This window comes from Dermacentor variabilis, chromosome 3, assembly GCF_050947875.1.
Source record: "Dermacentor variabilis isolate Ectoservices chromosome 3, ASM5094787v1, whole genome shotgun sequence".
Taxonomy (NCBI): Eukaryota; Metazoa; Arthropoda; class Arachnida; order Ixodida; family Ixodidae; genus Dermacentor; species Dermacentor variabilis.
In genome coordinates, this window is record NC_134570.1 from 204269295 (window position 1) to 204283301 (window position 14007).

Genomic DNA, 14007 nt, shown 5'->3' on the forward strand with positions numbered 1-14007 from the left:
CTCAGTTTTATTTATTTCTTTTTTCTTCTAACCAGTGAGTAGCAGTTTCCAGAAAGGTTTTATCTGGTAGACTGAATGTCCAAGTTGATGTGTTTTTACTCCCACAACTGTGTTGTGTACATGTTTCATCAAGCTGAGCTAATTTGACTCATTGGTGCCTTTCCTCAGGTGGAAGCTCAGAGCAACCTGCTTCTGTCAGTGTCGTCGGCATGTGATGCCACACTCAACAAGAAGCTCAAGAGGAAAATCAACTATTTGTGGAAGCAGGTTAGTTTACAAATTTCCCTGGCCTTTGCTGTCAGAGGCTTACAGCACCCTTAATGCTATTCTACAGCTTCTTGTAAAGGTGTTCCCTTGCAAAGTTGTTTTTTATGAAATTGTCTCTGATGTTGCATAAGTCATGGCCGAGAAGATTCTATTTTTCAGGGACGAGGGGGGGGGGGGTAGGGGGCTCGACCAGCTCTCCGAATCTCTCTCACGGACTTCAGTGAACAATCCTTCATGTGTGCGTGCGTGCGTGCACGCACGCACACTTGAAGGATTGTTCACTGAAGTCATGGCCTTATATAAGCATTTACAAGACCTCGTAGTCAGAGACAGTTCAATTTCGCAGCCTGAGTCCTCTTGCACCACCAGGAATCTGGCATCTCTCGGTGGTGCAATCTTCCTTCGTGAAATTGTATTGTGGGCGAGGACTTACGGAGTCGCCATCTGTCGGAAGCACTTCCCTTGCGTAGTATGAGGGATCACGCGGCACACCCCTGATAGGTTTCGCTTAAGGCGCTCAATAAAAACACCACGCGGCAGCTCTCCTGGACATTTATGTAAGTACTCTAAAAACGAGGGAAGTTTTTGACTGTCGATGTAATAATCTTGGGCAAAGTGAAAGCAAGAATCGTTTACAGATGCTATCGCTTTACCGAATACGTACAGTGAACGCCACTGCGCACGGTTGCCACGACAGACTCTTCCGAACCGGCTTCTTGCCTTAAAGGTAGGCAAAAGTAAACTACCGTAAAAAACGGACTATAGGTCGGACCGGAATATAGGTCGATCCCCCAACTAACGAATTCTTAAAATGAAAAAAATCTTTTTCAATGGCAAATGTACCGAAAGACACCCGTACCTTGAAACAAATGCGAATCATGCACAACAGTGACAGTATTTATTTAAATGCTGCTCGCATGTGCACCCGGCCAATTTTTAAGTGTCGCTCGACCATCGACCTGCATGCTTGTCAGCATTTTATTAACGGCGCAGACCAGCGAAACAAACGCGATTCGCGCATGTGTACACATGCGCTTATTTTCGCTATTTCGCCGCTCTGTGCCGTGATAAGGGGCTGAAAAACACGCGGGTCGATGGTCGCGCAATACTGTTAAAAATTGGCCGGGTGTACAGTACACAGAAAGGCACGAAGTATGCAAGCGCTACTCCGAATCAGAGCAACGCTTCTGATCAGAGTCGTCCGAACTAGTCGGATGACGAGTGCTTGTCGCTGCCCAGTTCAGAGGCACGCGCGATCTCTACCACTTTCAAACGGATGCATTCGGCAGTCACAGGCAGCGATCTTACACTCAGCTCCGAAATGAGCTCCGCAACCTTGTCTTCCAGTTCTGCGGTCCACCCACGAAATAACGTTTTCTGTTGGTTTGCTGCTTCTGCCTCCGCCAGTCCCGAATGCTCTTTTCGGATACTCCAAATTCGCACTGTGCCGCGAGGTTGCCGTGGGCTTCCGCGCACTCAATCGCCTTTTTCTTGAAGGCGACGATGAATTGCCGTCGGCTTCCACTCATTTTGAAACAAAATGTGAAAAAGCAGCCTTTAATGAAAATAACTTTGTGATAATGGAAACTCAAATTGGCGATGCCACAATGTTGCCACGCCGTGCTGCTGCTAATGGCAATGGTGGCTCTTTGCTTCATCCGCCCATGGTTGCAAGACTTCCGTAGTTTTTCCACCAATGTCCGGTATATAAAACGAAGGTCGACTTTTCGCAATGGTTTTTCGAAAAAAAGTTTGACCTATATTCTTGTTTTTACGGTATGTGAAATATGTTCTTATAGTGTGAAGTCTGCATAATTAAATGAAGCATAACAGAACGAAGCCTCAATGCAGCAATCGCACGGGTTCACAGCGACCGACTGCACGTCTGCATGCATGTCCGTGCACAATGTTTTGCTTTCGCTGTGAGCGCATTTTCGCACCGTGCCGTGAGCTTCAGACCGCAGCATGTGAGCACCTGACAGTTTACTAGCAACCATTGTTGCGCGGGCGCTATCAGAACTGTTCAAAAATAATTTTGTTATAGAGACTTCAACGCCTACGGCGACTGTGATGTGCCATCACGACGATTCAATCTTTTTTTTTTCTTTTAAATTTTTGGACGTTTCAATATTATATTTCTCAAGTAGAGTCGCACTGTACGCTTATCGGTCTTCTCAGTGTGCGATTTCCCTTTGCTTCTTTTTCTCAATCCAGTGCATTAATTCATAACACAAACATGCATGGCCATATGCCATGCCTTTTCTTAATGTGCGTCTTAGCGCTCCCTTTCCGTTCCAGTGAACTTGCCAGCATCTTGTATCAACAAGTTCATAGACCAAACCGTCATGACATTAGCCTGGCAGCAAGTGCGGGCGAGCATCTCAGTGCCCGTTTTCTGCTACTCACCGAACATCACGCAGTCCCGGCACCGTCGCAGAAATCTTCCTCGCATCTGTGCTTGCTGCATATCGGAGTTGTAGCCAATGGTAGTCTGCCGGTTTTAAGTTTCGCGAGCCAAGCTTCATGCAGCTCCTTGTCCTGTGGCTATATACGAATAAAGCTGACACCGGGCTCTGTAGCGTACGTCCGGCACTGTGGCACCGAGCAGTAGCCTACCATGCTGCATGCCTCCAAAGGCAGCCACTACCTATTATATAGTACTTTCAAATGTTGTCATGCAGACACCCAAGGCGGTAAAACCTGACCACTTAATCAGAACCGCAGTGAAGATGGGACTTTAAACACTCGTTTTCAGCTCGCTTCGGCGCTTCCAAAGCAGCCGACACGGCCGCTGTGTCCACTTGATCCCTCATGCCACATCACGCCAACGGTGGTGCCAGCATTTCCAGTGGTGGAGCTCGCCCCCAATACTTTGCTATCACTAACACTGCTTCACCTTTCCGGCAAAACTGAAGCTTCTCTTCATTTTTTACTGTGAGTCTGAGTATGAGTACTGCTGCGCGTGACTGCTGTTGATTCTGATTTTGAGTGAATCTGGCTTGGCATAATATCTGTTACTGCATGCATGGAAGCGGTTACTTTGCATGCAAGTGGTGATGTTTCCATCCCTAATAAATGTTGTAAACTATTAGAAGAGTTCTTTTTTCCACAAGTTGGCATTGCTTACTGGAAACAAACAATGCTGAGACACATATCATTCACGTGCATTTCACGCGCCATTGATAAAAGACTCTGCCAAAGGGGTCACTGAAGTTTGCTGGTTCTTTTCAGGTTCAAAAAAATCATACAACGCAGTTTAAGGCTAGATGAACCTACAGCAACATATTTATTCTCTAGTTGGAAAGGGAAATGGTGCTTAGGACGAGGGCAAGGGAAGAACGACAACTCATTTTGTAGGCATAGGCTAGCCATACCATTAGAAAAATTGTTAGTTGGCTGCCTCATTCTCTTTAAGAAATATAATAAACTTTGTCCTGTCTATATATTTAAATTAGGGGTATGCGAATATTAGAAAATGTTGAATATTATTCCACATTCTGTTTTTAATATTCGTGTTCGAAAATGTTTGAGTATTCGATTGGATATGAATATTCGAAACAAATTGGATACATTGCTGGCTGTTCAGGAGCAAACGTGGTTCTTAGCGTTTATTTCTATCTAGTCTTAGAAATTTTGTCCGAGCTTGTGCTTAATGTTGCGACAATTTCATGCTGCTGGCGAAATATTGTCTGAAAAACATGCCTAGTCACTGGCCGTCTAAGCTTTGCAGGAAAGCCGGCCTCTCAGTAGCATGGGGCACACAGGTTTGCAAACAGCAAGGGCGCATTCTTTTGCAGGTTCTATCCCCTATTCCTGAGCTTATTGCTTGACAACAAATGCAGTGAGTGACGACTGGTACAGGATCGAATGCCTCCGAGTTTATAGGAAATTGATGAGGTATAGTAAGGCACAGGTTGGAGAAAAAAGACAACTAGCAGAAATTGTTCAATTTTCCATAGCTAACATGAGCCAAATACACAATCTTTTAGTATAACGGCTTGCTAGTTCAATTTCTTTATCAGTGACAATGGCTCTGCCTTCCCCCCACCCATCTCTGTTCCTATGGCAGAAGGCAGTTAAAGAGTGTCCAAAATATTATTTTGTTTAGTTTGTTGAAGCAGTCAGGAATGGTGGGTCTTGTTTTATACAGTGAAAGCTCGTTAATTCGAACTTCAATCATTCGAATTTATGGATAATTTGAACTGTACGATTTGGTCCGGCCAAGCTCCACAGAATTCTATGTATAAAAAAGCCTGTTAATTCGAACGCGAGAAGGTTCCGCCACGGGTAATTCGAACTACGCGCCACCGTGCCGGCGGCTTGGCGCCTGGCACATGGCCAGAGAAACGCGCCTCCCGCCTACACACAAGGCTGCGTCGCCTCCGTAACGGCGAGAGAAGGCAAAATCAGGAAAAATCTAACCGGCGCGGGGTCGGCCAGAAGGCAGTGGTGGCTGCCTCCTCTATTCTACATGACCTCTGACACTTCTTGCCCGTCGCAAATCTCGGAGGCTTTGCAAATCTTCTGTAGCTGCTAATGTTGTGCGGCAGATGGTGTGGCAAGCACCAAAACACAGCGAATCAAGTGCATCACAGCTGCGCTTGCAATCAAGAACCGACGAATCGGGGCCTTCACCACCTTCACATGTTCAGCGTCTTTGTCTCGGCTGTCTTCATCGGTTGTGCACGTCCGTTTTCAGCTTAAGAGGTACCAGCCATCGCGATTCTTTGTAATGGTGTTAAGCCTTGGCTAACGTTCGTTTCGGTGGACATCGGTGGTGTGGCACAGTCAGACCCAGAGCTGCGACTTGAAGATGGCGTATGCCCGCGGCACACGCCATCACTTTCTGACATGCCAAATTTCTGACATGCCCTACTGCTTGCAAATCGCAGTGTACTGTTGTTCTCCTTCACTTTCATTAGTTCGAACTTTCGTTAACTCGAACTGAAGTGGCTTGCCCTTGCAGTTCGAATTAACGAGCTTTTACTGTAATTGATCAATCTTTTCCTTTATTTTTTTTGCATGTCTTCACAAGCAGTAGGGAAAAAGTCTCGTAAGGCCGGATAGACATCTCTGACATTTTCTTAATAGCAGCGAAATAAACTTCAACTTCAACTGCTATAAGGAACAGTAAAGCTAATTTGTCAGTGAACAAGGTGTGGTACAGTTAAACCTCGGTATAGTGAAGTCTGTAAAATCAGCAGTTTGTTCCATTATATCGAAATTATGTTGTTTTGAAATTCGACCTTTTATGTAAATAAGTACAGTTGCCAATAGATTTTTCTTACACGGAAAGGGGTTGCAGAATTTTCTGAATATTGGAATAAAAAAAAAGCGAATTTGAATTCAGGAAACAATTCATTTTGATAAATTTGAGAGTCTGAAATGAATGATACGGTTTCATGCCACATACATTGATGATATCTTCACATCAGCAGTATGAATTAAGCAATACCAGCCGCTCTGTCGCGTGCACTCCACCCCCGCGGCTGATAGCGTCGGCCGCACTGTGATGACGTCATCAGAAAGGTGCCGCCAGCAGGGAGCGAATGCTTTGTCTGCCTTTCGCCCCAACGGGTCACCGGAGCTCGAGATTACACAACTTCCATTACCAAACGCATGGGAAGACAGGTTACAAAATGTCACACCCTCTGAGCATGCCCATTCTTTGCACATGCAGGGTGCGAGGCTGCGTATGTTCTCAGCTGTGCTTATAGCCATGCGCAGCCACGGCCAAGACATGCACCATAAATTGAGACACGTGCCAACTTACTCCCCCCCCCACTCTGCCCCATCGCGCAAGCTTGATTACATTACTGTGAGCTAGCTCCCCTTCCCCTCTTTGCGTTTGCTCCCACGGGAAGGTGGCACTTATGAAGCCACCTTCTTTCTTGTCTCACCCTCGCACTTTCACTCACACCTAAAGAACACAGTGCGTGGAGCTCGATAGCAGGGTGTCTGCCAACTGGGAAAACCGGGAATTCTCAGGGATTTTGAGTATTCTGGAAAAACTTGGGGAAAACTCAGGAAATTCATGCTTCTATCGAGGAAAATTAGCTGTAATTTTATTGAAAGGGAATGAACGTCACGGTAGTGCTGGCTCGAGTAACGGAGAAGAATCGTAACGAATGGTCTTTGAAGCCGCGTCGTTGGCTGGAGGAGTTGCCAAAGTACAGTCAACGAGCGACTTTCCGGATGGACAGCTTTGCGGCACCACTACGTACTCCATAGGGTCAATGTATAAGAATGTCCGAAATTTCGGACAAAAGAACCCTTTCCGGACTTTTTGCCGTGAGCGCAGGTCCGAAACGGCATTAATAAAAGCCACAACCGCCACCATTTTGATAACCTCGCTGCCTCTAACCGGCACACTCGCACGCAGATCCGCTGGCAGCCGTAGCCACCACCACGGCAATGCTAGGCCTATCTGCTTCGAGGTTCAGTATTAAGCTTCTCGCCGTTCTATGTCGTGTTTTTCATTGAAAGAATTTTCCGCTGTCAGCAATGGCACCGACGCCGCCTTTGTGGTCCCCGCGATTGGCTTCTAAGTTCGGAAAGCACGGTGCGTTGCATAATGCTGGTTCCCGAAAGTCAACTTTGCCTCATTACAGCAGTGTTATGCTGTGATGCAAAAGTGTGGGAAGGGGCAACTATCACGGGACACAGTATGTATTCCTTAATTATGCATGCGTGCACCCGGCATTTCCCGTCACAGTACGAGTACTGATATGCCTAATAAGTGTACTGGCAGGCCTTCAGAGGTTTTTAGGGCGTGTCTGTGGCGATTTGAGCCACCAAGGGCTGTAAAAGACATGCATTCATATTTTTGGACGCTTTCACGGCCCCTAGTGAGTCCGAAAAATTGGACGCGGCGCGGACTGTACAACTGGCCAAGAAGATTCTTCAAATAGTCCATGTGGCGAATGTGCAGCCAAAGGAGAACAAGAAGACAAAGGACGTATACATTGAAAAATGAACGGGAAAGGAAGCATGCCGCTGCTTTTCTGAAGGAGCTTGCAGTCTAAAAACAATGAGTTGGCCGAAACCGTGATGCAGATGTCTGTCATCCAAGCAAAAAAAAAACAAAAAAAAAACTCTTTAAAACAGTGAAACGCAACACTGAGGCATTGTATGTGGGCTGAGAGTATGTCAGGATAGTTGAGGTTAACTTACCAGCTGTTGCGAGAGAAACGCACTTGTGATAAAGTTCGGGTCTCAAACCAATTAGCCTGCCATCAGTTGATAGAAATAGCTCATATTCAAAAATATTCTGTATGCATCTCTTTCTTATTCGTATTTGAGAATGTTCGACTCGATTTGCAATGGGATTTACTATTTCTTTCGAAGATATATTAGTCGCTGTGCATTTTACATAGCCCTCCCTTCTGTTTTCTTTTTTGAATAAAATAAACACTATCCCTTACTATTCAAACAGGATGAAGTTTATTTTTATTTTTAACATGGTTACTAGAGAGTGACGCCATTCGGTGACACGATGTAGGGAGCCCGTCTTAACATAAAACAAAGTTCTGTGCACTCAGTGAAAATTGCAAAGGCACTCTTTCCAGGAGAAAACCTGGAAAACTCAGGGAATTTGGAAATGTCAACTTGGTAGACACCCAGGATAGGTTCTTTTCGCACTAGGACTTTATAAGGGACATGATGCGGCTTTACTTCAGCAGTTACTCTTGTCAGGCAGTGCACGATTTGTGAGGTGCGTTTGCAAGCAGCCACTTGTGATTCCGTCATTTGACCATCAACATACGCAGAAGTTTCCATTTATTGTCTTCACATTCCTTTGTGGGGGTAGTGAAATTTCGTTATATTGAAATCCCATACAAACACACTTTGTTATATTGAGGCTCTAAATACATGGTGTTCTATGGACAAGAGGTTATGAAACATTAGACTTCCTTATATCGGGAATTTCGTTATATTGAAGTTTGTTATATCAAGGTTTAACTGCGTATGGTTCTGCTAGAACTTTTGAAATTGCTGTGTCTGACTTGTTTGCTTGTTAATTAGGAAACATGGAGTGTAGAGCTTTGTATTTCTTCATTGCTCTTTTTTCTTTCATAAATGTTTAGTTTGTTCTTGATCACGTATAAGGGCAAAAATAATGTAAGTACGCTCCCCCCTCCCTCTCCCCCGCACATGCAATCCGCCTCTTTTGTGTTCCTGTGCTGCCCTCTGACGCACGCCACTGGAAACGTTTTGGAAGGCTGTCGAGGATTTCGCCGGTTCATTTGTGTACCTGTGCCCATGTTGAGTGTGCGTTGGTTATGCAGTTCGTAGACCGCAATTAATTATTAATGGTTTCTCCGGGGCAGTATGTCATTCACCCATCATGTATAGTGGTGAACAGGCCCGAGTGCGATTGTTGTGGTAACAGCGCGGCCGATAAAGACGCACTGAGTTCCGTCTGCCGACGCGGCTGCCTTGAGTTCGTTGTCGCTGATGTCTGAGATTGTACATCGCTTTTTGTATTCCTTTTACACATTCACTAAACACTTCGCATATTCAAGAAGCCTTCAAGCGCAGCCTTCCACGTGGGAGTTGCCAAAGCGGTGCATTTGTTTACCTCTACAGCTTCAGATTGCTGTAAGCTTCGGTTATTATAGAAACGGTGCATCGCTGATGTGAAATAATCTCAAAACGTAGCAAAACATACTGACGAGTCAGTATGAGCGGCCGAGTCCCTTAAACAACTGCAACTGTGATCCAGACACACATATATATTACGGGCTGTTATTACTGATTCTTGCTTTTATTTAACTTCATCATACTTGCAGTTTGCGCGTGCTATAAAGTATTATTAGTGACAACTGTGCTCGGCATAAGTCCCCACTTATATGCCGTGTAGTTCTCTCGCGAAAAGGCGGATGCCATCGCTGACACCGTTGGCAACTGAGCGAATTTATGTTGCTGTATCGAATGCACTGTCTCTTCTTTCCTGTTTGACGCAGAGGCAAACAGCGCTTCTTTGGAATTAAGGAATGTCAGCGTAACAACACACACAGACCCACCATCTACGGGAATGTGACCGGCCGCATTCGGGAACGGTGACCAGAGTACAAAATGTTGGCACAGCGCTGTGTTGCCGCTTGCCACTTATTGTGTACACGCCGTGTGAAGTGAAGAGCAGTTATCAAATTGCTATAGGGTCACAACTGAACTATAAGAGCGGTTTCCTTCGTCCTGACTGCTTATTTTTTAAGTCCAGCTCCATCGGTAGCGGGTGCACGAACTCGACGAGGTCAGGCCTAACCTAAACTTCGCTAAATAGTATCAACATTGACTCAAACTTCACTTGCACAGTTTGAGAGAGCTGAAGCTCGTGCATTTCAACTTCGAAGGCATGTCAACGCATTTTGAGCACGAATAATTATATTTACGAGTGAATGAGTTGCAGCTATCGCGTTGTTGGTTTGACGGCTGGTCACGTAGGGTTCAGTCAAGCTATCACGGTCTCACACTGGTTTTGTCGGTGCTGTCGACACGAAAGCCCGTTGCGCTATATGACAACTCGCACCCGTCGGTTGCGTCGTTGTCGGCCTATTATGATCAAATGGTATCAGTGACACAGTGCTGAATAGTCGGCCAATCGTTGGCATCAGCGTCTTGTCGGTCTCGTATCGACCCAATCTTACCACAACTTAAAACAGTACACGAAGTCAGGCATGCGCTGCCACTACCAGCAACAGTGGGCCGACGCTGCAAGAAGACTGCGTCAGCAACATGTTTTTGAAGTGTCGCCCAAGTGTAGCGCAGGGGTATATTGATAAATTCGACAGCCGCCAATGCAAGGCGGCAACTACGTGGTTCATGGTGCAGTCCGGACGAAGCTCTGGCTCTTTTCTGTTTCAAAGTGGAGTTGCAGTCTTACGCACGTTTTCGATGCCGCACCGACGTCGAGCTACCAGGTGGAGTTTCAACGCGGTACATGGCACGAGCATTTGCAACAGCACGCGTCCAAGCACTTTTTTTTCTGGGGTACTTTCTCCTAATAACTGGCCACGCGGCCGCGCATGCGTCCCTTCCAAAACGTTCTGTGACCAATCCGCTAGGGCAAGGCGCATGCACCCTCGCGCCGTGAAAGAGACGGATTAGGGCTACTTCAGTTCTTCTTTGTTTTCTGAGGCTTCAGTGTAAGAGCGCACATGCTATAGTGCATGAATATCTTTGCGCACTATAATCTGCTAAGTATATCGGAATCTGTGAATTCATTGTTGTGTATCAATGGCACACCCCCATTTCCTGCTGTTGTTATTCATAAGGGAGCTATGTTCAAGGAGAGCAGTTGCCACCTGGCTTTTGTTGGAGGAGTCTCTCCCATGTTCTGAAGCTTTGCTTGAGTATAATGGACGTACATGCAGGTTCGGACGGACTCGTATGCAGAGGTGCTGAGCAGCCTGGAGCCCTCGTGTGCTGTGTTGCTCACCTGGTGCTTTCTCATTGCCTTCCTGGATGCCCAAAAGCTCAGGGATGTCATCCACTCCTACAAGGTACTTGTGTGTTTCCTTTAATATTTAAACAAAATTTTAATTGTGCTAAACTTGTAGCTGCCTGGTTTTGTATTGACTAGCATGCTTGCAATGCCCCCTTTCCTGCTTCCTTGATAAAAAAAAATATTCAGTTGGGCTGTATCAAGGACGCAGCCTCAGTGGGGTACGTGAAATGCCCGGCACGTGCTGCAGATGCATACGTGCCAACTCTTCCAAATTTTCCGTAAAATGTATGAATTTCGAGCAGTCATACGATTTTATGAATCTTGCTTGAAATTTTGCAGAAAGCATTTTATTGACGAAAAAAAAACTGAAAATGTAGTAAAACTACAAACTACACCCTGGTACCTTGCGCCGCCACGAGAGGGCAATACGTATGCTTAGTATCATGATTAGCAGCTGCAAGGGTGTAGTGACTTTTGTCCTCTACTAGGAGGGGGTCACGAATCCATATCCAAAGCTCGATAGTGGCGATAGCGTCTCTAGTGCCTCCGCAAACCTGTTGCCATGCTGTTGCCTTTGTTCGCGCGGGCACGCCGGTTTGGACTTCGGTCACTTTCAGTCACTGCAGTGTTGGCCTCACCTTTTGTGTGACTAGCTGCCGCGTAGGACGCAGTCAGACTCCGGCCTGTAGCAGCTTCGCAGTGCAATGGCGGGCTCGAAGCCCCGACAGTACTTCCAAGTGTTTTTGAAATCGTACAAGGCAGAATTTCCGTGCTTCGTGCCGTCAAAAAAAGGGGGAGAGGTTCGGATTCTGCACCACGTGTGCCTGTGATGTGAACATTTCGCATGGCGGCAAGTCTGACATCAAGGTCCACATCGCTTCAAAAAAGCATCAGGAATATGTGCGAGCCGCGGTCAGCCAGCCGAGCCTCGCAAGTTTTGTATGCGCTGACAACGACCTTGGTGTGATTCGTGCAAAATGTCTCTTCACGGCATTTTTAGTTGAACACAACATCCCGCTGAGTGTCAGTGATCATGCCAGACCGTTTTTCCGGAAGATGTTCCCCATGTGCGAAAAAGTGAAACGCTACGCCCGTGGATGACCAAAGACATCGATTGTTCGGGAAATGGTCGCCAAAGCGGAGGCTCCTTTGCTGGATGCCCTAAAACAGCAAGTATTTTCCATCGCCGTAGATGGCAGTAACAATAGGGATACGCAGCTTTACCCTATTGTTGCGACATATTTCGTTAAGGAAATGAGTAGGGTCGAAAGCCGCCTTCTTTGCCTCTGGACAGTCCAAGGGGATGCGACAGGTGACAAGATTGCAAATCTGGTTCTGGACGAGATGAAGTCTCGGAATTTGGCTGTTGGAAACCTGTTGGCTAAGGGTTCGGACAATGCCAATGTCATGATCGGCAAGAAAAACAGTGTTTCTACAGTATTGAGAGAGGCTCAACCAGGTTTGGTAGGGGTTGGTCGCCCATGCCATCTCATCAACTTGGCCGCCCAAAAAGGAGCTTCATGTCTTCCTGTAAAGTGTTGATGAGGCTTTGGTCGATATTTTTTTTTTACCTAGAGAAAGGCTCGAAACGAAAGATTGACTTAGAGTTCCCAAAAATGCATGACGCCGAGGTCAAAAAGATGTTGAAGCATTCGCCGACATGTTGGCTGTCGTTGGGAAAGTGTTTGAAGAAGCTGCTCGACCAGTGGAAACCCCTACTCAGCTTTTTCTTTATCTGAAACAGAGCATTGCAACAAGCAGAGGTTGTTTTCGGAGTCATACCAAATTCCGAAGACTTCCTCACAAACCTCCAAGATCTCTGCACTGACCCCAAGGTCTGCTACACATCTTCACAAGACTGCTGCAGGCGTCGGAAAAAAAAAAGCATAGATGGCAATGAACTCTCGCTAAAGACGAAAAAAGTGCATTCTGGACCTCAAGCAAAAAAACTGAAACTTCATACCAAGGATTCCGGGGAAGCCAGCCACGCGACTCGTGAGGAGCACCTGTTCTATTTTTTCTTGTCGGAGCTAAATAGGGCACGCTGTCTTTTTTTTTTTCTCCAAAATGTTATGCCGCTTTTTGAGAAGGCAAACTGCCTTCTTCAGGCACAGGCTTCCCAGATTCATGTACTGAGAGGCCTCTTGAAACGCCTTTTCGAGAATGTCCTGACTAGATTTGTGCACCCAAATGTTGTCAAGGCTTGAATTAGTAAAGGCAAAGCGCAGAAGACCAGGACTCAAGGAGAACAGAAACGACAGGACCGGCGTTTGTGTTCTTCCTCTTGAGTCCTGGTCTTCTGCGCCTTGCCTTTACTAATTCAAGCATGAACCAACTAGTCCAAGCAAGAGTTTTACTTGAGTTGTCAAGGCATGTCATTCATTGCTGGAAGTTGACTATGGAGCTGTAGAGAACCAGAAAGGTGATGAAGACATAGTCATTGGCAGCACAGCCTACTCTGTGGTTGAGACACTGAGCTGCATTGAGAGGGAGCAGTTCTTCTCTGCTGTACATCTGTAATTAACTTCATTCAACAGCGTACGTCATCTTATTATGGCGTTCTCTGCAGTCCTACCCCAGCAGAGTGGCGAATCAAAAGAAGAAGCAATCAACGCACTTGAAGTCGAGTTTGCCAACTTGCAAGCATATTAGGTTCCAGCTGACATATTGAATGAGCCAAGGTGCGACGTGCAGTGGTCACAATTAGGAAGCGTCCGAAGTGTCGACGGATCGCTCAGGTTCCACAGAATTTCAATAGTTATGCTGGGTATTCTCTCCATTCCCCGCGGCAATGCTGAATGTGAAAGAATATTCAGCACTGTGAACAAAACTGAGATGGAGTTTCGCTCACCTGTGTGTGAGAAAATACTCGAAAGTCTGCTGATTGTCAAGGGGTACCAGAGTAGTACTTGCTTTGAGCAAATCTATACGGAGAAGTTTCTGAAGCAGACAAAGTTGATAACAGCAAAATCATTGCAAAAATAAATTGTGCCCTAGTGGAGTTTTCGCTCTTTACTCTCCAAGACATGGCTTTCACTTGTGGTTGTGAAAATGGGAGAAAAGTTGTCGCAAAAGGTAAATCCCTTAAAAAAAGAAAAAGTGCTGCCGCGCACCCCTCTCCCCCCCACCCCTCGCCACGATAGTTTTGAATTTCCAAATCTTCAGGTTGGCAGGTATGCAGATGCTGTATGGGCACTAGGGTACAGAAATGACATAACCAGATACATGAGCGACGTTTACTCACACATTGCAAAGCTTACATGCTTCATTTATAATAGACACCGCAGCTA

At 46.1% G+C, this 14007-nt stretch overlaps 1 protein-coding gene across 1 annotated transcript in view; it reads left to right on the forward strand.

The window, feature by feature from the left end:
• l(3)80Fj (lethal (3) 80Fj) overlaps window positions 1–14007 on the forward strand; it is a 413275-nt gene that overhangs the window by 28646 nt on the left and 370622 nt on the right. Inside the window, exons 5-6 of the mRNA XM_075686799.1 lie at window positions 169–267; window positions 10644–10772. Coding sequence (XP_075542914.1) covers window positions 169–267; window positions 10644–10772 — 228 coding nt within the window. The remainder of the gene's footprint in view (window positions 1–168; window positions 268–10643; window positions 10773–14007) is intronic.